The sequence below is a fragment of the Dendrobates tinctorius genome, unplaced genomic scaffold (assembly GCF_039654945.1).
Source record: "Dendrobates tinctorius isolate UK_male_01 unplaced genomic scaffold, ASM3965494v1 ptg000026l, whole genome shotgun sequence".
NCBI classification, from domain to species: Eukaryota; Metazoa; Chordata; class Amphibia; order Anura; family Dendrobatidae; genus Dendrobates; species Dendrobates tinctorius.
The window spans coordinates 16525218-16550130 of NW_027361694.1; the positions used below are offsets into that span (position 1 = coordinate 16525218).

Sequence of the window (24913 nt, forward strand, 5' to 3'; positions counted from 1 at the left end):
TTGGGTGTATGCTGCTGCCACTAGGAGGCTGACACTATGCACAAAAAAAGATAGCTCCTCCTCTGCAGTGTACACCCCACCGACCGGCAGAGAATTCCTCAGTTAGTGAGACAGCAGTAGGAGAAGTAACAGAATAGGTTGACAACATAAACAACTCAACTGTAACCATTCAACCAAAGTAAGAACAGGAGCTGTAAAACATGGGAGGGTGCTGTGTCCCCCAATGAAGGCTCCGAGAAACAGATTTTACGGTAAGCAACCCAAAAATCCTGTTTTCTCGTTCGCCTTATTGGGGGACACAGAGACCTTGGGACGTCCCAAAGCAGTCCCTGGGGTGGGAAACAAACTTCCATCAGGCCAGCGGACTCACCACCTCGGCCTGCAGAATCCGTCTACCTAGGCTGGCGTCCGCCGAAGCGTAGGTGTGGACTCTGTAGAATTTCACAAACGTGTGAACCGATGACCATGTTGCAGCTTTGCAAAGATGCAGTGCGGAATCTCTGTGGCGCACCGCCCAGGAGGCACCCACTGCTCGAGTAGAGTGGGCCCTGATACCCGGAGGGGCTCCGCGACGCTTAACACGGTAGGCTTCCAGGATAGCCGATCTGATCCAGCGAGCAATGGTGGCTTTTGACGCCGGGTGACCTTTCCGCGCTCCATCAGGGATAATGAAAAGAGACTCTGTCTTTCGCAAGGAAGTCGTCCTAGACAGACTCTTACCGCCCTAACCAGGTCCAGCTTGTTCAAGGACCGCTCTCGGGGATGAGTTGGATTCGGACAAAAGGACGGGAGCACGATATCCTCGTTGAGGTGAAACGAGGACACCACCTTCGGAAGGAACGAGGGCGGAGGCCGCAGAACTACCTTATCCTGGTGGAGAACCAGAAAGGGAGAGCGGCATGAAAGAGCTGCCAATTCCGACACGCGCCGGACGGAGGTGATGGCCACCAGAAAGGCTACCTTCCAAGAAAGGAGAGAAAGGGAAATATCCCTGAGGGGTTCAAAAGGCGGACCTTGCAGAACCTCAAGAACCAAATTAAGATCCCATGGATCCACGGGCGCCCGGTACGGCGGGACCGTGTGAGCCACGCCCTGAAGAAAGGTCTTAACCTGAGGACGGGAAGCCAACGTTTTCTGAAACAGAATGGACAGCGCCGAAACTTGACCCTTCAGGGAACTGAGGGCAAGCCCCGCATCCAATCCTGCCTGAAGAAACGCTAGGACTGAAGGGAGCGAAAAGGACATGGGCGCGACGTCATTGGTCTCACACCAAGTGAAATAGGCCTTCCAAGTACGGTAGTAAATCTTGGAAGATGATGGCTTTCTGGCTCGGATCATGGTCTGAATTACGTGGTCGGAAAATCCTGCTCGTTTCAGAACCTTGGTCTCAACAGCCACGCCGTTAAATTGAGCGGCCGAGAATTGGGGTGGCAAATCGGACCCTGAGACCGCAGATCTGTTCTGTCTGGAAGCTTCCAGGGGGCGTCCGCGAGAAGGTTGACAATGTCCGCGAACCAAGACCTTCTGGGCCAATTCGGGGCGATGAGAATGACCGGAAGTCCTTCTGCCTTGATCTTCTTCAACAGCTTGGGAAGAAGAGGCAGAGGAGGGAACAGGTAGGGAAGTTCGAACTGGGACCAAGGAACGGCCAGGGCGTCGGCGCCCACTGCCAGAGGGTCCCGAGACCTGGACACGAATTGTGGGACTTTCCTGTTGAGGCGAGACGCCATGAGGTCTACATCCGGGGTTCCCCACCGAAGGCAGAGCAGATGAAACACTTCCGGATGTAGGGACCGTTCTCCCGCCGCGAGACCCTCGCGGCTGAGAAAATCGGCGGCCCAGTTGTCTACGCCGGGAATGTGAACCGCGGAAATTGTCGGGACGTAAATCTCCGCCCAACGAAGAATCTTGGACACCTCCGCCTGGGCTGAAACACTCCGTGTTCCCCCTTGGCGGTTGACATATGCCACCGCTGTGGCGTTGTCTGTCTGAATCCGTACCGGCAGTCCCTTGAGGAGCCTTTCCCAGTGGACCAGAGCAAGATGGATCGCTCGAATCTCCAGAACGTTGATCGGTAGCGCTGATTCCCGATCCGACCATCGACCCTGAACAGTGTGGTTGCGGAACACAGCACCCCAACCGAGGAGACTGGCATCTGTGGTTACTATCTGCCAGTGAATGGGAAGGAAGGATCGACCCGATAGAATGAGAGGTGACGACAACCACCAGTTGAGAGACCGCTTGATCCGGTAAGAAAGATGGACAGGGCGATCCAGGGACCGAGGCGACCTGTTCCATTTCGACAGAATGGCCTGCTGGAGAGGCCTGGCGTGAAATTGGGCAAAGGGAACTGCCTCTATCGCCGCGACCATCTTTCCCAGGACCCTCATGGCTGTACGGAGGGATGGGAATCGCGAGGTCTGCAGCGATCGTACTTCCTGCTGCAGAGAGAGAATCTTTTCTTGTGGGAGAAAGACCCTTGACCGACGAGTGTCGAACAGAAGACCTAGAAAGACCAGGCGTTGGGTAGGAACCAGACAGGACTTTTTCCTGTTGACGATCCACCCGAAATTGGAAAGAGTGTCCAGGACGATTGACAAACTTTGGTGAGCCTGTTGGAATGAGGGAGCCTTGATCAGAATATCGTCTAGGTACGGGAAAAGAACGAGGCCTCTGACTCTCAACAAAGCCATCAACGCAGCCATGATCTTCGTGAAGACTCTGGGAGCGGTGGCAAGACCGAAGGGCAGTGCGACAAACTGGTAGTGGTGCTGTCGAATCGCAAAGCGCAGGAACTTCTGATGTCCGGAGAAAATTGGAACATGTAAATAGGCATCTTGGATGTCTATTGAGCACATGAATTCCTGCTCCTCCATGGAGGCGATGACCGAGCGAAGCGACTCCATGCGGAAGTGGCGAAGGCGGACCCTCTTGTTGAGCAGCTTGAGATCCAAGATGGGTCGAACTGCGCCGTCTTTTTTCGGCACTACAAACAGGTTCGAGTAGAACCCCGTGAAGCGCTCCGATTCGGGAACGGGCACAATCACCCCGGAACTGAGGAGAGCGGCGATAGCTGTAGAGAACCCCGGGATCAAGGCTGGATCCTTTGGAGGCCGGGATTCGAAGAAACGATCCCGTGGGAGAGAGACGAACTCTATCTTGTATCCTGAGGATACGACCTCCCTGACCCAGGCGTCCTCCACGGCGGCCAGCCAAACGTCCCTGAAGGAAAGAAGTCGACCTCCCAATTGGAAAGGCCCTTCGCGTGCCCGATGATAGTCATGCTGAAGTAGACCGTCCAGACCTAGATCTGGACGGTCTGCCCTGGGAGGAGTGGGGTCGCCAGGAAGGAGTGGGTCTGAAGGAAACTTTCCTTCTCTCCTGGCGAGCCTGCGGTCTCTGTTGGCTGGAGGAGTTGTCCGCCGTATTGAAACGGCGGAAAGTCCGAAAGGGTCGAAACTGACGCCTTAGTGGGGGTCTGCGAGGCTTGGACTGAGGGAGGAGTGAACTCGTGCCTCCGGTGGCGTCCTTAATAATCTGGTCCAATTGGGACCCAAAGAGGCGCACCCCCTGAAAAGGCAGGTTAGTGAGGGACTTTTTAGAAGACAAGTCCGCTTGCCATGCCTTTAGCCAAAGTGTACGTCGAATTGCAATAACGTTGCTTGACGCCTGAACTGCACAGGATGCAGCATCCAAGGAAGCGGAGAGAAGATAGTCCCCAGCATGGGAGATCTGATTGGCGAGATTGGCCAAATGCTCCGGTTGCGCCTTATCTAAGATGCCCTGCCGAAGGTCGTCTGCCCACGTGGCTATGGTCTTTGCTGTCCAGGATGAAGCAAAGATTGGACACACCGCCGCTGAAGCCGCTTCAAAGGCAGACTTCGCCAGGGATTCTATAATCCTGTCATTAGAATCCTTTAGGGACGCCACGCCTGAAAGCGGGAGAACCGTGTTATTGGATAGCCTGGACACGGGCGGATCGACCGAGGGAGAGGCCGACCAGTTGTCCGTGAGCTCCTTAGCAAATGGGTAGAGTATGCCGAGACGTTTTCCTCTTTGAAAGCGTCTGGTCGGATCCTCTCTTTCCTTGGTAAAAATTTTCCCAAACTGGGAATGGAAAGGAAAAACCCTGCCCGTCTGAACGAAACCTCCTGATCTGAGGATTTCGCAGGGGAGTCAGCAATATCGAAGGTATGATGGATCGCAGCAATGAGGTCCTGCACTGTGACCTTCATGCTTGCATCCTGGTCTGAATCCAGCTCTAAAATCCCCTCAGATGACCTGTCCGAAAGCGCTTCCCCTGACTCGGGAGAGGAGGCCCGAGAGGGAGACTGGTGAGAAGGGCTATGCGGTGAGATGGGACTAGGAGAGGATTCCGGCTGGGAATCTTGCCTGGGTCTTTTGCGACTACCGCTGGCTGATTCAGATGGAACAATTTGGGACCTGCTTGGCCCTGCTGAAGAGTCCAGGGGCAACTTATCAAGAACGGCCACCAGGGACTGAGACACCCTGGTGAGGTCTGCCACTGATTGAGATAGCGAGGAGGCCCAGCCAAGCATGGGGGGCTCACTCCCACCTGGGGCCGCAGATGGCTCCTGGACGGCGTCAGGCTGAATTGGATTGCTACAATCCAGGCAGAGGGGAGTGGACTGGCCTGAGGGAAGTTTGCGATTGCACGAAGAACATGCAAAGTACTTGACTAAAGTGCAGGGGGGGGCGGTAGAACGGGTACGATCAGACTTAGACATAGTGAAAAGCTGAGGTAATGCCGGAAGGTTGGGGGACAGAGGGCGGAGAAGGGTCAGTCTGCAGTGCAGAGCTACTCACGGTCCGGTGTCCCCAGAAGCGATGCTCTGCGACCTGTCAGTGGATGCAGGTCAGAGCGAAATCCGGCCGACAGACTTCCTGAAAAAAAAACAGCTGGAGAAGATGCTGTCCAGTGAGGAGCTGGTGCCCGGCTAACAGGCTGGGAAAATGGCGCCGTCCTGAGAAAAAGCGCGCCTTAGGAGAGGATGGAGGGCGGAGCACCACGCAGGGTTAACAATTCACCGCCCTCTAACCAATAACAGGCTGGGCAGGTGAAGGACAGGCGGTGGGAGGGCCTGGGAAGAGCGGGAGAGAAGCCCGCTTAGAAGAAAGGGGCGGGGGGCGTGGCGCGACGCAGCGGTAGGCCCGAACTGAAGCCGGGGCCTAAATTAGTTGCGGCGGCCGCCTGTCAGCAGGGGGTCGGCGCGGAGGTCCGAAAAAGTGGGACGCCGCAGTCGCAAGTCGCTCCCAATGGGAAAAAACCCTGTGCTCCCTGTACCCAGAAAGGGGGGAGGGAAGGGGGGGATGCCCAGCAACATTGAGCTGCCTATAGCCTTGTGGCGACTGCGAGCGACCGCAGCGCCTACCCCTGTGACCATTGAAGAGGTGACCGTCGGGAATGGGCAGCCAGGTAAATAAATATGAAGCCGGGGCCTAATACTCAACCATCCACGATCCGTTACCTGTCTGAAGAAGTCTTGCGTCTCATCCAACCGACAGGCTCTGGTAGGCGAGTGGGAGGAAGACTGGCGACAAGGACCCCTGGAGTCGCTGGCACGTCTTGGTGTCGGCGTCCGTCTGGCTGGTCCTGCCGCGGAGAACTGCAAGGATACGGGGTGGCAGTACACGCCGTACTTGCAGACTCCATGTGGGAGTACAGATGTGACTTTTCACTCTGTATCCCTCCGTAGAACCTGAAAAGGAACGACGCACGACGAGGTAGATATGGGTCTAATAAAAGACCCGTGTCCACCTCCTACTGACACTAAGCTAAACTGAGGAATTCTCTGCCGGTCGGTGGGGTGTACACTGCGGAGGAGGAGCTATCTTTTTTTGTGCATAGTGTCAGCCTCCTAGTGGCAGCAGCATACACCCAAGGTCTCTGTGTCCCCCAATAAGGCGAACGAGAAATACTTCTATTAAGCCAATAAAAATAAAAGGGACACATTATGACCGATGTATAAGCACTGCACAATAGATACACTAATAGAAAACGACCAATAGGTCAGCAATACAGCAGGTAGTGTGGTGTGAGTGTCATAAATCATGAGACACTCCACACAGACAAAATAAATGGCCAAAAAGGAAAATATTAAAAAGGTAAATACCTGAGTGAGCAGTTAGGCAGCCCACGAGTTTGTGAGGAGCACTCCTCGACCCGCTTTTCGGATCGGCGTCCTTCGTCAATGACAATTTTATTGTCAGGATATTATAAGGGTTAAAAGTTGACAAGCGACTTCTCATTTTTCCAACAAAATTTACAAAACCATATTTTTAGGGACCACCTCATATTTTAAGTGACTTTGGTGGGTTAATATGACAGAAGATACAGAAAAGTGACACCATACTAAAAAACTGCACCCACAAGGTGCACAAAACCATTCAAGAAGTTTATTAACCCTTCAGGTGCTTCACGAGAACTAAAGTAATGTGGAAGGAAAAAAATGAACATTTTACTTTTCACAAAGACCAAAACTTTTTTTTTTTTTTTTTTTTTTATTTTCACAAGGGTAACAAGAGAATCTAGAACACAATTTGTTGTAAGCCGATGTGGGGGAAAGCCACTGTTTGGGTGCACGGCACGGCTCAGAAGGAAGGCAACGTTTGACTTTTTGAATGTAAAATTGGCTTAAATCGATGGCAGACACCATGATGCATTTGGAGAGCCCCAGGTGTGCCTAAACAGTGGAAACCTCCCAATTTTAACTCTAACTTTAACACACCCTTAACCCCAACCCCACAACCCTAACTCCAACCCTAACTTTAACTGCAAAGAATGGAGAAATTTTAAACAAAATATTTTATCTAAGGGGGGGGGGGGGGGGGTGACAAAGGGGGGCTTTGATTTACTGTTTTTTTTTTATTTTGATCACTGTGATAGACCCTATCACAGTGATCAAAATGAACAAATAGGAAAAGTCTATTGTGGCCGGATACCAGCTGGCAAACCTCGGCAGGCGCACTGCGCATGCGCTGCCATTTTCTTAAAGGAAGATGACGTGGAGGGTTGGGGAATGGAGCATGAGGGCCTGGGGATGGCAGAGGTACTGGTGGGGGGCCCATTTCACTCTCCTCTGGTATGCTAGATCATATCAAAGGAGAGAGAAATGAATGGCAAAAAAAAATCTGACCTTTTTGTGATTGCCATCATTCGGTGAATAACGTTAATCACTTGACGGGGGACAGTAAAAACCAACCCGAATCATGTTCTCCGAGGTCTCGGCTACCCCCGGTAGCAAAGACTCTAGACATTTTCCGACGCTGAGGGGCGCTATATACTTATTTCTCAGCACAGTTAAAAAGCGGCGCTGAGGAATAAGGTTCCTTCACTGCTGCCGTTAAAATGCGCATTGGCGGTCGTTAAGGGGTTAATTAAATTACCATACCTATATTCCAAAGCATTTTGATTAAAATTAAGGATTTGCATGATGACAACTTCATGCACTTTAAATTCATCACCAGGAAAATGGCATCACAACAACCAGACAGAAGTAATCACACTTTTAAAAAAAAATGCAAAACTTTTGATCGCTACTGTATTAAACAATTTAATAAAGTAGGAAAAAAGGTATACAATAGTAAGCCTGAGATCAAAGGTACACCATTAGTACAATATGGCAAGTGAATACTGCAACATGAATTTACCACGATGTAGAGTTCAATCTGTACTTTCCACTACAGTCCAAAAGTGTTCCAAACCAACTCCAAGAGAGGTCTAACTGGCTCCAGACTCCAAGAGATCTCTAACTGGCTCCTAAAGCTAAGAGAAGTCAGACCATCTGCATTCTGCAAACATAGCATACAGAAAATGATATGACTGATGAGATGAGCATGCACAGGTAAGTGCCACTGCATTGAAACGATAATTGCAGACATTGGTTCATATCCAATACAATGTCCAGCATGGATAATAATGGATAAAGTCTTTGAATAGACTGAAATTAACTGAAACCGCAGGTCTTTCATTCTGGTGACAATTGAGAAAGAAAGTGCTGAACTGTGTTATTCAATGATGCCACCCATAAAACTACCCACCAATGAGACTGTGCTGTGACAGATTCCCCTCCAAGCATCACAATGTGTCCTGGTGAGGAAGGATTAAGTCATGTTCACAGTAACAAAGACCTAAGCTGCCTGTGGGATATTTCAGCTGAGAATAGTAAGAGTGATTAGTCAATGGGCTAGTAAATTGCATTTATACTCCCAGATTCACAACAATCTGTTGCACTTGCGCCGCCCAAAATTCAGACCCTTAACATTCCTAATACTGATCGCTTATCAATATTTAACAGCTGCATAACCCCATTTCTGGAGCAACTTTAATTTATAGTACATTTTTGTATTGAAAAAAAACATCCTAATTCAATAACTGATAATGAATTGTAATCTCAGGGTAACACTAACCCACCGCAGAGAGCACTTGATCTCAAAGAGTTGGAAAGTAGACAGGCACAACACTTGGGGGGGTCGAGTGGAAGAGCATGTGTGATGTTTGAGCATACATGCAAAGAAACATCTGGATGCCAGATGACACCTGTCTAAAGTTGGGCCTCATACCACTAATTTTATGAATGTTAGTTTTAAAAACATTTTGAGTAGCGTTTTAATTGTGAACTACCTATTGAATTTACATTCTGCTGGATTCATTATTCCATGTGGATTTCCCTATCTAGTACTAATACTAATTCTGCCCAAGGTGCAGTATTTTTCTCCAGATTTCACATTTTATAAAGGGAATCTCAGCAGTTTTTTTCTACCTCATCTGACAGCAGCCTGATGTAGGCAGAGTCCCTGATTCCAACAGTGTATCACTTCGTTTACTGGGTGCAGCCGTTCTAGAGTTTTTTGCTTTAGCAATACAGCAGAGCTGAGGAAGCTAACCCCACCCACTCCAGGCTCTGTATGTAGTGTCTATAGACAGTCAGGTGCCTGTCACAGGAGGGGGCGTGCCCAACTATGTTAAGACACGTTCAGGTAAAGGGAGGAGTTTCTTTTGTTCACACATGTGGTATAAATTAGTGTTTCCTTGAGCATGGGACCTATTGAAGTGCATTGTGCACGAAACGGCTGTCGTCCGTCTTTTTGCATTTCTCCCGTGCCATTGCCTATGCTTTATTAACATGAAATAAAGTGAATCATTTCCAGAGAACGGTGAGTGCCATCCTGCTGTCTTTTTCTATGATAGTTCATGTTTTTTTCTTCACATGGATAGAGCACCCGTTCAGCAAGGGTTACAGGTGTCACACTGATAGCGGTTATAAGTGGCTTTGCGGGTATTTCTTCCTCAGGGACAGTGCCGGATGTTTCTTTTTTCTTTGACTGACTATTGTCCAACTATGTTTAGGCCCCGTCACACACAGCGATCTCGCTGGTTTTGTGACGCCACAGAGACCTCGCCAGCGAGATTGCTGTGTGACGGGGGATCAGCGACCGGCCCCCCGCCGGGTATCGCTGATCGTGCAGCATCGTCCTGGGCCATTTTTTCATTGTTGCTCTCCCGCTGGCCAGCACGCATCGCTGCGTGGCAGCCAATGATAAGCGAGGCTCCCAACGCTCTAAGCAGGTGCTGGGAGCTGGTCTCGAAGGTAAATATCGGGTTACTAAGCGGTGCGCGTCACTTAGTTACCCAATGTGTACTTTAGAAACCTGCGTGCTGGCAGCTCCTGGCGCGAGCACGCAGGTTTTTAAGGTACACATCGGGTAACTAAGTGAGGCGCGCCGCTTAGTAACCTGATATGTACCTTAGAGACCAGCGTCCTCGCTGGTGCTGATCGCTGAAGCTGTCTGTTTGGCAGCTCACCAGCGATCACGCAGCGATGCACCAGCGATCCTGACAAGGTCGTATCGTTGTCGGGATCGCTGGTGCATCTTTATGTGTGACGGGGCCTTTACTGTGCCCCAGCAATGATAAGCTCCTGGAGCTAAAACAATCATTGTAAGCAAACAAAACTATGGAGCTTGATAAGCAGCATGGCTGCAATCTGTTCAGATTACATAGCAAAAACCAGCTGACAGATTCCCTTTAATGGGGCATTCCTTTGACATATCTACATCACAACCAGAATGTGTCAGGGCAGATATCGAGTTAAGGGCCTGTCACACTAAGCGATATCGCTAGCAATATCGTTATAACGTCACTGGTTTTTGTGACGTTATAGCGATATTGCTAGCGATATCGCTATGTCTGATGCTTACCTCCAACTGCTCTCCCGCTGGTTATCGCTGATCGCGCTTCCTGCTGTGGAGACGAGCGACAGGACGTCAGGATCCCCTCGTCTGACAGGTAACGACCGCCGCTATGTCGCTGGTGAGATCTGCCTGTGTGGCAGCTTACTAGCGACCACTTAGCGATGTACCAGCGATCCTGACCGCATCATATCGCTGGTCGAGATAGCTGGTGCATCGCTAAGTGTGACAGTACCCTAAGGCTTGTCCACTGATCCATTTTCCACCCAGTGATTTGGCAGTCACATCCAGAGAATGAATGCATAATTAGCTGCACGAAATTGCAGTTCTCAACTTAAGTATTGTCCTGAAAGATGGGATGTTTATTTACAATATGTTTCAATTGATTATCCAGGACCATTTCTTTTTTTTTTTACTTTGTATTTAAGAACTATCTGCCTACCCTTCCCACCATTGATCTCTGCTGATGATTATGCAGCTTCCGCTACAGTCACATCTAAAAAGCAGCTGCTTCTCTTCTGCTGTGGTGATGGGGTCTGACTGCCTATAGCATTCTGATTGACAGCCATCTCCCCACTGCCTGACTGCAGAGCAGCTGGCTGACAATCAGCATGACACGCCTCGTAGACTGAGCAGACCGGAAAAATAAGAGGTGCTCCGTTGATGCAAAACTGCAGAATCGCCGGTAGGAGTGGTTTGTTACCTCTCTGAGCTAGTGCTGGGTAGAACAGGCAGGTAGTTAGCAACTACCTGCTTGTTAGTTCTTACTAAAGACATACATCTTGGTGAACACTAAAAAAAAAACTTGCACAAATAAAAAGGGTTTTATGTCTAGAAAAGTATTGTAGATTTAAAAAAAAAAAAAAACTGTGCTAAAGAATTAATGGGAATAAAATAAAGTGCTAAATGGGAATAAAATGAAAGCTGCCCACTTGACCTGGTGACAGGTCCTCTTTAAATCATATCCTGTGGATATTCCATAAACATTTCTATTCAGATCTCTTTAAACTGGATGTAACCATTACCTAGTAGGTGCTAAATTATCAGATTGGCAAAGAAGATATTCTGCTAATTTATTCTCTCGAAACTTAGAGTCAAATATACGCCCTCATCAACTATCACGCCGAAGTTCTGTATTACTAGATGCCCGATAAAAATCATTTCACTTTATTTTAGGGAAAGCTATTATACTGGATGTACACTATACGATTTACGGTATTAAATGACAGCCAATCAGCTAAATGTTTGCCAATGCACAGTTTTAACCTATTTACACAGGCAGAACACTCTGTAAGGCTGGGTGCACACGATCCGGAACTAGAAGTGCTTTGGACACGAGTATGTTCCCTGCATCCAAAGTGCTGCCTTCTATGGCACGCAGGTGAATTCACATGTTTATTGAACCGTGCGGATTCACCGCGTCCAATACATTCTATTGATTGTGTCTCTTTCGACACAGTTGACCACTGCCTACTACTACAGATCCTCTCTTCCTTTGGCATCAAAGACCTCGCCCTTACTACCTCCTCATCCCACACGCTCTCTGTTGGAAGTCCCCTACTCTTCTCAATATATACACTAAAGCCCCCGTTACACATAGCGATATCGCTAGCAATATCGCTGTAACGTCACCGATTTTGACGTAACAGGATATCGCTACATGTGATACTTACCTCCGACCGGCTCCCCCACTGATTATCGCTGGTCGCACGAGAAGGCCCTGGATCACTTCTCGTCGGGCGCTTCCTGTGGCGCCGACGAGCGACGCGTGGAGGCGGGCGGACGTCAGGATCGCCGCGTCTGACAGGTAAGTAGCGACCCCCGACCCCAGTGATGTCGCTGATGAGATCTGCCTGTGTGGCAGCTCACTAGCGACCACTTAGCGATGCACCAGCGATCCATATCGTTGTCGGGATCGCTGGTGCATCGCTAAGTGTAACGGTACCCTTAGCCTGGGACAACTCAAAGTTGGATTCCAAGTAGCACCATTATGCTGATGACATTCAGATATACCTCTCTGGCCCAGACGTCACCTCTCTGCTGTCCAGAATCCCAAAGTGTCTATCAGCCATATCCTCCTTCTCCCCTCGTTTCCTCAAACTCAATGTGGACAAATATGAACTCACCTTTCCTCCATCTCGCATATCTTCCCTACCTGATCTATCAACAAATGATCACGCTTTCCCCCGTAGTGGAAGTTTGCTGCCTTGAGTAACCCTTGTCTCTGCCCTGTCCTTCAAACCGCACATCCAAGCTCTTTCCACCTCCAGCTCAAAAATATTTCCAGAATCTGACCTTTCTTCAGCAATCTACTAAAATGCTTGTGCCTGCCCTCATCTCCCACCTAGACTACTGCAACATTCTTTTCTGTGGCCTCCCTGCTAATACTCCCACACCTCTCCAGTCCATCCTTAACTCTGCTGCCCGATTAATTCATCTCTCTCCTTCTCCCCTCTGCAAATCTCTTCACTGGCTCCCATTCCCTCAGCGTATCTAGTAAAAATTACTAATACTATCCTAATACAAGGCCATCTATAACCTGTTTCCTCCATATATCTCTGAACTAATCTCCCGTCCTCCCAAGACCTTCTCTCCTCCATACTTATTCGCTCCGCATCCAACCGCCTCCAAGACTTCTCCCGAATATCCCCCATCCTCTGGAATTCTGTGCCCCAACACATCCAACTACCAACCACATTCGGATCCTTCAAACGGAACCTGAAAACCCACCTCTTCAAGAAAGCCTGCAATGACCCCGCTGCCTCACCAACACTGGAGCTGCTGCAACCCCCCAACCTACTGTCTCCTTCCCCACCATCCTGTAGAATATAAGCCCGCAAGGGCAGGGTCCTCTCTCCCCTCTATCAGTCTGTGATTGTTAGTTTGTTTACTGTAAGTGATATCTGTAATTTGTATGTAACCCCTTCTCATGTACAGCACCAAGGAATCAATGGCGCTTTATAAATAACCACCACAGAGCCTCTAAAATATAAACCATCATTTATGGCTATTAGATGAATGGAGGGAACACAGTAGCCATTAATGTCTAATTTTATTTAGTACTTCAGGAGGCAAATTTTTGGGGAACACATATCACAGTAAATGAAATGTGAATGGGGCTTCATATCAAAACTTGCAGTGTACTGTAGAGATTTGTTCTAAAGCAATGTGTGTGCAACACAAGCTGGACATCGGAAGCTGCTCACAAAGATGGAACATTATTCTAAAGCTGGACAAAAAATATTTATGACCAAGTTGGGACTGATGGGTTTTGAATCTTTAGACCACCTACACGTGCGGTGTAACAGTCATCAGTATAAATAATCGCTCTTCTAGGCACAGGGGGAAGCAAAATCTGAATTTTAGGAATTTTTTGCCATCAACTTGGAAATAGAGATCCACCTCTCAATTGACCTGTGGACACTGTGCCCATTAATTATAGCAGAAAATCTCCCCAGAAGATCTGCCCGGTTATTACTGCGATAGTCTGTCATGGTGCACAGTGGCTAACACTAAAGGTACTGTCACACTAAGCAATATCGCTATAACTTGTGACGTTATAGAGGTATTGCTAGCGATATCGGTGTCTGATACTTGCCCACAACCTGCCCCCCCCCTGGTTATCGCTGATCGCGTGACAACGTCCTGGGCCGTTGTCAGCTTCCTGTGGAGACACGAGCGTGGACGCGGGTGGGAGGACGCAGGATCACCTAGTGTGACAGGTAAGTAGCGACCCCCGTCCCCAGCGATGTCGCTGGTGAGATCTGCCTGTGTGGCAGCTCACTAGCGATCACTTAGCGATGCACCAGCGATCCTGACCGCGTCACATCGCTGATACATCGCTAAGTGTGACAGTACCTTTACCCTGGCAGGCGTCATTATCGACTTCCAATAGTTTCCTGATATTTGAAATCCGGATAATGACAACGCAGTGGACATAGTGTCTCCTGATCATTACCATGCGGACTGCTTCTGCTATAACTGGGGACGGCGTTGCCCAGCATCAGGATACCAGGGCTCCTGGGTCACTAGACGTACTTCTCCTGGGACCTGCAGTCCTGGACGAGGACCAGTGAGGGGCAGGAGGCCACAGATGTGCCAGCAGCCAGTACATGGGAAGTTTATGGCGACCTGCCGGAGCAATGTGTCATTAGTCACGAGAGGAGCCGGCGTGGAGCGCCGCTCTGCTAACACGTGGGCCGCGCCTGGGACCTGAGGGGACAGAGGCCAGCACGGGAGCCGCACAGCCGCACTCATCCTCCCCCCGGCCCCGCTCACCTCGGCCTGCTTCCTGGTGCCGTTGTCGGGGCTCAGCAGGTTCTGGAGGAGCAGGTAGAATTGCTGCTGCTCGGCCGCCATGTCTGCAGCTCTACACACACAGGGAGAGAGCAAGAGAGAGGGCGCGACACTGAGCGCGGGCCGGAGAGCTGCCTGCCGGGGGGCGGGGCCACGGAGGAGGGACACTGGCCAGGCCGCGCTCTGACCTCACACGCCCCGCACGCCGGGCATTCTCTGGCACGCCATTGGGCCAGATTGGCAGGGGGCGGAGTCTACGGCTTGTGAAGCTGGAAGGAGGCTTTTGGCGCAGCCGGGAAAACCGTTTGGAGAAGACAGTTGATTGGTTCCTGGTGCAGCAGCTGGTAGATCTGGGGGTGTGTCCATGACAGACTGTCAGCCGGTGACGTCAACCTGGCCACAGGATGCTGGAAGCGTCTGTGTCATGAGACGCGCGGTAATGTGGAAAGCGCGGGAAATGCTGCAGCGGCTTCGGCCAAGCTCCGAGTCTTCATGCGCTGCACCCTCACTGAGTGCCCTGCTTCTCTCAGCCTAGGCTGTCTTATGGCGCTTACATGCTACTGGAGCCGTGTTAGTCCTGTCAGGACACCACTGTGAGGCTAAGTGCACATGTAGCAGAAAATTTCTGCTGAAAAACCTGACTCCCTTCCCAGAAACCGTGCGGTTTTCATGCGGTTTTTCCGCGCGTTTTCAAGACGCATAGAAATAGCCAGAAACGCGGAAAAATCTGCGAAATTAATGAGCATGCAGCGTTTTTACCGCAAAGCGGTTTTTTGCGGTAAAAAACGCATCAGTATGCACAAAAAGTGCAAAATGCATAGAAATGAATGGGAAGCTTATTTTTAGCGGTTTTATTGGAAAATCCGCTAAAAATACCGCTAAAAAAACGCTGTGTGTGTGAACACAGCCTGACTCAAGGCCCTCTTCATTCCTTCTGTCCTGAAAGGATTAACCCCTTCATGACCCAGCCCATTTTGACCTTAATGACCTGGCCATTTTTTGCAATTCTGACCAGTGGCCCTTTATGACGTAATAACTCAGGAACTTTAACGGATCCTAACGATTCTGAGATTTTTTCGTGATGTATTGGGATTGTAAATTTAGGTCGATAATTTTTGTGTTTGTGAAAAAAAAACGGAAATTTGGCGAAAATTTTGAAAATTTCGCAATTTTCAAATTTTGAATTTTTATTCTGTTAAACCAGAGAGTTATGTGACACAAAATAGTTACTAAATAACATTTCCCACATGTCTACTTTACATCAGCACAATTTTGGAAACAAAATTTGTTTTTGTTAGGAAGTTATAAGGGTTAGGCCTGTTTAACACATCCGTATTTTACCATCAAAGTCCGCCGTTTTGCAAAAAAAAACGGATCCGTCATTTTGCTTGGTGGATCCGTTTTCTTTCCCATTGAGTTGCATTACCGGCGGATCTTGACGGATGGCCATCCGTTGGATCCGTTTTTTTGCGGATCTGCCAAAATTTTGGCATCCGCCAACATGCCTGGACGGACAATGCAATGTTTTTTCAGGCGGCCGGATCCGCATTTAACATTGCGCATGCCCGGAGGATTTGCCTCGGCCGGAAATTTAACCCTAAACCCTGTTCTGGCGGCTGAAAGAAAATCCTCCCCAGGCAGTGGTTCCTTTAAAATTCTTCCTTCGGCGGATCTGTTAAATCAACGGTCCGGTGCCAAACGTTGTGGTCAGTAAAGGAACGGATCCGTTGTCCACCATTTTAGCAGATTTTAACTGAAGAAAAAAACTGATGTGTGAAACAGGCCTTAAAAGTTGACCAGCGATTTCTCATTTTTACAACAAAATTTACAAAACCATTTTTTTTAGGGACCACCTGACATTTGAAGTCACTTTGAGGGGTCTATATGGCAGAAAATACCCAAAAGTGACACCAGTCTAAACTGCACCCCTCAAGCTACTCAAAACTACATTCAAGAAGATTATTAACCCTTCAGGTGCTTCACAGGAACTAAAGCAACATGGGAGGAAAAAATGGACATTTTAATTTTTCCAACAAAAATTTTCTTTTAGCATCAATTTTTTCATTTTCACATGGGCAACAGGATAAAATGGATTCTAAAATTTGTTGGGCAATTTCTCCCGAGTATACCAATACCTCATATGTGGTCATAAACCACTGTTTGGGTGCACGGCAGGGCTCAGAAGGGAAAGAGCGTCATTTGACTTTTTGAATGGAAAATATGCTGGAATATTTAGCGGTTGCCATGTCGCGTTTGGAGAGCCCCTGTGTGCCTAAACATTGGATCTCCCCCACAAGTGACCCCATTTTGGAAACTAGACCCTCCAAGGAACTTATCTAGATGCATAATGAGCACTTTGAACCCCCAGGTGCTTCACAAATTGATCCGTAAGAAAAAAAAGTACATTTTTTTCACAATAATTTTCTTTTAGCTTCAGTTTTTTCATTTTCACATGGGCAACAGGATAAACTGAATCCTAAAATTTGTTAGGCAATTTCTCCTGAGTACACCGATACCTCATATGTGGTCATAAACCACGGTTTGGGCGCACGGCAGGGCCCGAAAGGGAAGGAGCGCCATTTGACTTTTTGAATGGAAAATTAGCTCCAATTGTTAGCGGACACCATGTCGTGTTTGGAGAGCCCCTGTGCGCCTAAACATTGGATCTCCCCCACAAGTGACCCCACTTTGGAAACTAGACCCCCGAAGGAACTTATCTAGATATGTGGTGAGCACTCTGAACCCCCAAGTGCTTCACAGAATTTTATAACGCAGAGCAGTGAAAATAAAAAATCTTTTTTTCCCTCAAAAATGATTTTTTTAGCCCGCTATTTTTTTATTTTCACAAGGCTAACAGGAGAAATTGGACCACAAAAGTTGTTGTGCAATTTGTCCTGAGTACACTGATACCCCATATGTGGGGGGGGGAACCACTGTTTGGAAGCATGGGAGAGCTCAGAAGGGAAGGAGCGCCATTTTGGAATGCAGACTTTGATGGAATGTTCTGCGGGTGTCGTTTGCAGAGCCCCTGATGTACCTAAACAGTAGAAACCCCCCACAAGTGACCCCATTTTGGAAACGAACCCCCAAGGATCTTATCTAGATGTGTAGTGAGCACTTTGAACCCCCAAGTGCTTCACAGAAGTTTATAATGTAGAGCCGTGAAAATAAAAAATATTTTTTTCCTCAAAAAATGATTTTTAGCCCACTATTTTTTTTTATTTTCGCAAGGGTAACAGGATATATTGGACCCCAAAAGATGTTGTCCAGTTTGTCCTGAGTACACTGGTACCCTATATGTGGGGGGGGACCACTGTTTGAGCACAGGTCGGGGCTCGGAAGGGAAGTAGTGATGTTTTGAAATGCCGACTTGATGGAATGGTCTGGGGGCGTCGTGTTACGTTTGCAGAGCCCCTAATGTACCTAAAAGGTGGAAAGCCCCACAAGTGATCCCATTTTGGAAACCAGACCAACCAAGGAACTCATCTAGATGTGTGGTGAGCACTTTGAACCCCCAAGTGCTTCACAGAAGTTTATAACGCAGAGCCGTAAAAATAAAAAAATATTTTTTTTCCTCAAAAAATGATTTTTATCCCACTATTTTTTATTTTCACAAGGGTAACAGGATAAATTAGACCCCAAAAGTTGTTGTGCAATTTTTCCTGAGTACGCTGATACCCCATATGTGGGGGTAACCCACTGTTTGGGCACACGGGGCTCGGAATGGAGGGAGCACTGTTTGACTTTTTGAAAGCAAAATTGGCTGGAATAAATGGTGGCGCCATGTCGCGTTTGGAGACCCCGTGATGTGCCTAAACAGTGGAAACCCCTTAATTCTATCTCCAACCCTAACCCCAACACACCCCTAACCCTAATCCCAACCCTAATCATAACCTTAACCACAACCCTAACCACAAGCCTAATCCTAACCCCAACCCACCCCTAACCCTAATCTTAACCCTAATTCCAACCATAACCTTAATTACAACCCCAACCCTAATCTCAACCCTAATTCCAACCCTAATCTCAACCCTAATTCGAACCCTAATCCCGACCCTAACCCTAATTCCAACCCTAACCCTAAATAAAAATATTTTCTTTATTTTATTATTTGTCCCTACATATGGGAGTGATAAGGGGGGCGGTGATTTACTTTTTTTTATTTTGATCGCTGTGAGAGTTTATCACAGTGATCAAGATAAATAAATGAATCTGCAGGCTGCAGATTAGAGTGGGCGCACTGCGCATGCGCCCCCCCATTTTCCAAGATGGCGGCGCCAATGATCCAAGACGACGGGACACCGGGATGGCCAGAGGGACGTCGGAGGCACCATGGAGGGTGAGGGGGGGGATCAGAAGGCGGGGGGAGTGGATGGAAGGGGAGGGGGGCAGATTATGACGGTGGCTGCCGATTGGTGCCGTCAGTCGGTGGCAGTAGCCGATTGGCGCCGTCAGTCTGTGTGGGTCTGATCGGTGTCTCCAGCCATGGCAGATGCTATTGCAGCATTGGCCATGGCTGGATTGTAATATTTCACCAAATTTCATTGGTGAAATATTACAATCGCTCTGATTGGCTGTTTCACTTTTAACAGTCAATCAGAGCGATCGTAGGCACGTGGGGTTAACTATGAAGTGTCCTCTGGGTGCGGGTTGGGTGACCATTCAGTGACCCCGGTCACCTGACCCGCAGGGGGGCAATCAATTCATGACGCCACATAGGAGTCATGGGTCATATTGGCACGACTTTTTATGATGCCTAGTGGCGTCAAAGGTCAGGAAGGGGTTAAGCATGGCATGCACCACTCAGGTTTCAGGAGTATTTAGGTTTCATTGGTTTCATTTAGGGTTAATTTCCCTAACTAAAGTCACTAACGACCTACTAACAGCCAAGAGCAAACAACGCTACTCTGTCCTTCTCCTGGACCTGTCTTCTGCCTTCGACGCCGTGCACCATTCCCTTCTGCTACAGATTCTCTCATCTCTTGGCATCACAGACTTGGCCCTATCCTGGATCTCGTCATACCTAACAGACCGAACATTTAGTGTCTCCCTCTCACACACCACCTCCTCACCTCGCCCCCTATCTATCGGTCTTCCTCAAGGCCCATTCCTAGGACCCCTACTCTTCTCCATCTACACCTTCGGCCTGGGACAGCTCATAGAATCCCATGGTTTGCAGTATCACCTCTATGCTGATGACATGCAGATCTACCTATCTGGACCTGACCTCACCTCCTTAATGACCAAAATCCCACAATGTCTGTTTGCTATCTCAGCCTTCTTTTCTGCCCGCTTTCTCAAACTGATCATGGACAAAACAGAATTCATCATCTTTCCCCCATCTCACTCTACCCCTCCACCAGACCTATCCATGAATGTCAACAGCTTCTCACTTTCCCCAGTCCCACACGCTCGGTGCCTCGGGGTGATCCTCGACTCTGCCCTCTCTTTCAAACCACACATCCAAGCCCTTGCCTCCTCCTGCCGCCTCAAACTTAAAAATATTTCCCGGATCCGCCCATTCCTCAACCATGAAACCACAAAAACACTAGTGCACGCCCTTATCATCTGCCTCGACTACTACAACCAACTACTCTCTGGCCTCCCCTCTAGCACTCTGGCACCACTCCAGTCCATCCTACACTCTCCTGCCCGACTAATCCACCTGTCTCCCTGCTATTCCCAAGCCTCTCCTACCTGCCAAGCCCTTCATTGGCTTCCTATCGTCCAGAGGCTCCAGTTCAAAACCCTAACCATGACATACAAAGCCATCCACAACCTGTCTCCATAAATCTGTGACATGGTCTCCCGGTACCTACCCGCACGCAACCTTCGATCCTCTCAAGTTCTCCTTATCTACTCCCCCCTTATCTCTTCTTCCCACAATCGCATACAAGACTTCTCCCGTGCTTCCCCCATACTCTGGAACTCTCTACCCCAACACAGCAGACTTTCACCAACAATGGAAACCTTCAAGAAGAACTTGAAGACCCACCTGTTCCGACAAGCCTACAGCCTGCAATGATCCTCAGTCTACTGAACCACCACACAACCAGCTCTACCCTCCCCTAGTGTATCCTCACCCATCCCTGTAGACTGTGAGCCCTCGTGGGCAGGGTCCTCTCTCCTTCTGTACTTGTGTGTCTCTTGTCTTACACATGTTTATTGTACCTGTCCTATATTTCCCCTTTTTCACATGTAAAGTGCCATGAAATAAATGGCGCTATATAAATGTATAATAATAATAATAGTTGGTTAACGCCTGAGCCTGTTTGCAGCTTCCTGACCAGGCCACAAATTTACAATTCTGACCAGTGTCCCGTTATGAGGTAATAACAGGATTGCTTCAAAGAATCCCACTGATTCTGAGGCTGTTTTCTTGTGACATATTGTACTTCATGATAGTGGTAAAAGTTTTTTGATATGACTTGCATTTATTTGTGAAAAAATTTGAAATTTGGCAAAAATTTTGGAACTGTTGCAATTTTCAAACTTATAATTCTTATGCCTTTAAATCAAGGAGATATGTCACACAAAATAGTTATATAACATTTCACATGTCTACTTTACATCAACACAATTTTTGAAACATAATTTTTTTTTTTTTGTTAGGAAGTTAAGAGTTACTGACCAGCGATTTTCTCATTTTCCAACAAAATTTACAAAACCATTTTTTTAGGGACCACATCATATTTCAAGTGACTTTGAGGGATTTCTATGATAGAAAATACTCAAAAGTGACACCATTCTAAAGATGCACCCCTCAAGGTGCTCAAAACCACAGTCAAGACGTTTATTAACCCTTCAGGTGCTTCACAAGAATTAATGGAATGTGGAAGGAAAAAATGAACATTTCACAAAAATGTTATTTTACATCCAATTTTTTTTATTTTCACAAGTGGAACAGGAGAAAATTGACACCAAAATTTGTTCGGCAATGTCTCCTGAGTGCAGCAATACTCCACATGTGGATGAAAACCACTGTTTGGATTTACTGCAGGGCTGAGAAGGATCACAGCTTGACTTTTTGAACCCAAAATTGGCTTGAATCAAGAGTGGATGCCATGTCACATTTGGAGAGCCCCTGATGTGCCTAAAGAGTGGAAACCCCCCATAAGTGGCCCCATTTTGGATACTAGATCCCTCAAGAAACTTTTATAGATGTGTGGTGAGCATCTTGAACCCCCTAGTGCTTCACAGACATTTATAACGTTGAGCCGTGAAAATAACAAAACAAATTTTTTTCCACAAAAATCTTTTAGCCCCAATTTTTTTATTTTAACAAGGGAAACAGGAGAAAATGGACCCAAAATGTGATGTGCAATGTCACAGTTTTGTTGTCAGGTGTCCTGGGACCAGGAATTCATTCCCTGTCCCTAACGCTAGGGGCATCCTAGCTTGCCCTGTTCCCAGATTACTTCTGTTGGTGAATACGCCGGGGCCGTGTACCTAGCCTTAGCTCCTGAATCCGCCCTCAGTCTGTACTCATACACCAATCAGTGAAGAGTGGAGTAGTAGTGTACTGTAAGGGAGGGCCAGGTGTTGTGAGTTCATTTTCCCCTTCGTCACTGAGGTCTGGTGAACTCCCTATTCTGGTAAAGGAAGGTAATGAGCCTGATTATCAGGCACCTGAGCCGAATGATGATGACTGGCTGAGTGGAGTCACGGACTGGATATAAGGCTGCCGACGCCCTTCTGCCCTGCGGGTGATTTCTCTGTGGACTTCTAGGAAACCAGTCTGATTCCTGCTCCTCTAAAGCTAAGTTTTCTGCTTTGCCTTTTAGCATTTGTGTTTTGTTTTTGTTTGCCTTGCTTTTCTGGATTCTGCCATTCCCTGCTGGGGTGAGCTGATTCTTCTTTTGCCTGTTGCTCTGTCTTCAGAATATTCCTGAGTACTGACATAGTCTTTTTGAAGCCTAGCGTCTTCAGGGCCTTTTTCACTGTCAGTCTGTTGGCTCTTATTTTCATAGGGTTTTTCACGGATTGCAGACAGCAGCCTTCCTGTCCTTTCCTATCTAGTTAGCTTGGGCCCCGTCTTTGCTCAGTCTTTCTTCTTGCTTCACCGTCATTATATGTGGGGGGCTGCCTTTTGCTTTGGGGTCTGCTCTGGGGCAGTTTAGATTTCCCTTTCTGTCTTTAGGCTATTTAATTCTCCGGCTGTGATCGAGGGGTCTAGGGCATCGTAGGATCCCCCCACGGCTACTGCTAGTTGTGTTGATAGGTTCAGGGGTCTGCAATCCGATAGCTGCCAACCTCTCTGGTTTTCTGGACTTAGCTAGCATTTTTGTTTTTGCCTCCTACAGTGACTCAATCATAACAGAATCACCCGCCATACCGCAGATCCTAGGGTACTCAATAGCAGGAAAGAATTGTGTTTAAAAAAAAAAAAAAAAAAAAAGTGTGTATATTCTTTTCTCTATATCTCTGAGGCCGTAGGGGGAATTTTTTTTTTTCTCTCAATGGAGATAAAGCAATTGTCTGATCGTGTGGAGCAGCTCGCTGCGGAAGTGCGGGGAATTTCCGCCTACCTTGCTCGTTCGCATGCTGTTGAACCAAAGATCCCTACACCTGATGTATTTTTTGGGGATCGATCTAAATTTTTGAGTTTCAAAAATAATTGTAAATTATTTTTTGCCTTGAAGCCTAACTCGTCAGGGAGCTCCGTGAAGCAGGTTAAAATTGTCATCTCTTTGCTGCGTGGCGATCCCCAGGATTGGGCGTTTTCTTTGAAACCAGATGATCCTGTTGATCAGTCTGCAGTGTGATTTCCTATAAGTGTGTTCTAGAAGTGTGAAGATTAATTTAAGAATTAAAACCAGAAGGATGTATACAGACTGTGCCCTGCTACCTGCCACCATCGCACTCTAACAAGCATCTCTATTCTTCCGACAGGTATGTCCATCCACCCAGCTCTCCTGCTGTCTGTCTATGAAGGGCACACAGTGCATCACCCAGCTTTGCACATAGACTTGCCTCTGCACCTAGCATTCACATGGTATGTCCATCCACCCAGCTCTCCTGCTGTCTGTCTATGAAGGGCACACAGTGCATCACCCAGCTTTGCACATAGACTTGCCTCTGCACCTAGCATTCACATGGTATGTCCATCCACCCTGCTCTCCTGCTGTCTGTCTATGAAGGCCACACAGTGCATCACCCAGCTTTGCACATAGACTTGCCTCTGCACCTAGCATTCACATGGTATGCCTTTCAGCTAACCCCAGCTTACCCCAGTGTTATTTATGACCTTGTTTACTCTGGCTTGATCATATACATCTGGTCCACTCTTAATTGTCTGGCCAAGATGAGCAGAGACCACTCCTCTCTGCTTCACACCTGACTGCACTAAGTTGTACATATATTGCAGAGCACAAGTCTGCATAAAGACTTCAGTCTGCAGTGTGATTTCTATAAGTGTGTTCTAGAAGTGTGAAGATTAATTTAAGAATTAAAACCAGAAGGATGTATACAGACTGTGCCCTGCTACCTGCCACCATCGCACTCTAACAAGCATCTCTATTCTTCCGACAGGTATGTCCATCCACCCAGCTCTCCTGCTCTCCTGCTGTCTGTCTATGAAGGGCACACAGTGCATCACCCAGCTTTGCACATAGACTTGCCTCTGCACCTAGCATTCACATGGTATGTCCATCCACCCAGCTCTCCTGCTGTCTGTCTATGAAGGGCACACAGTGCATCACCCAGCTTTGCACATAGACTTGCCTCTGCACCTAGCATTCACATGGTATGTCCATCCACCCTGCTCTCCTGCTGTCTGTCTATGAAGGCCACACAGTGCATCACCCAGCTTTGCACATAGACTTGCCTCTGCACCTAGCATTCACATGGTATGCCTTTCAGCTAACCCCAGCTTACCCCAGTGTTATTTATGACCTTGTTTACTCTGGCTTGATCATATACATCTGGTCCACTCTTAATTGTCTGGCCAAGATGAGCAGAGACCACTCCTCTCTGCTTCACACCTGACTGCACTTAGTTGTACATATATTGCAGAGCACAAGTCTGCATAAAGACTTCAGTCTGCAGTGTGATTTCTATAAGTGTGTTCTAGAAGTGTGAAGATTAATTTAAGAATTAAAACCAGAAGGGAACTGAAGGTAACTGTACAGTCACTGTAAACAATGTTTCTGTTTGTTTTCATTTTCACCCCAATAATCCTTCACTTTCTGCTAATTCCCCTAATCCCTACTCCTAGTAAGGAACTGTTCATCTCTTCTTCAATCCTCCCCATCCACCTCACCTCCGCCTCAAAACTGTTCCTTAACATGCAATCCTCTGTCTCCAAACACAGACAGCCCCCTCATGCCCTCTCCTGCTCCCACCTGCTAACACTTTCTCTGCTCCTTCTCACTGCTGGTGATATCTCTCCAAATCCTGGTCCTCC

The 24913-nt window shown here is 47.9% G+C and overlaps 1 protein-coding gene across 2 annotated transcripts in view; it reads right to left on the minus strand.

Moving 5' to 3' along the window:
* IPO5 (importin 5) overlaps window positions 1-14685 on the minus strand; it is a 100785-nt gene extending 86100 nt beyond the window's left edge. The window contains exon 1 of one of the 2 annotated variants that reach the window (XM_073569549.1): window positions 14491-14685. In XM_073569549.1, coding sequence (XP_073425650.1) covers window positions 14491-14571 — 81 coding nt within the window. In that variant the 5' untranslated portion in view covers window positions 14572-14685. Of the gene's footprint in view, window positions 1-14170; window positions 14196-14490 lie in introns of those variants that run through there. The other variant, XM_073569550.1, reaches the window with a different exon arrangement.
* Between the last annotated feature and the right edge of the window lie 10228 nt (window positions 14686-24913).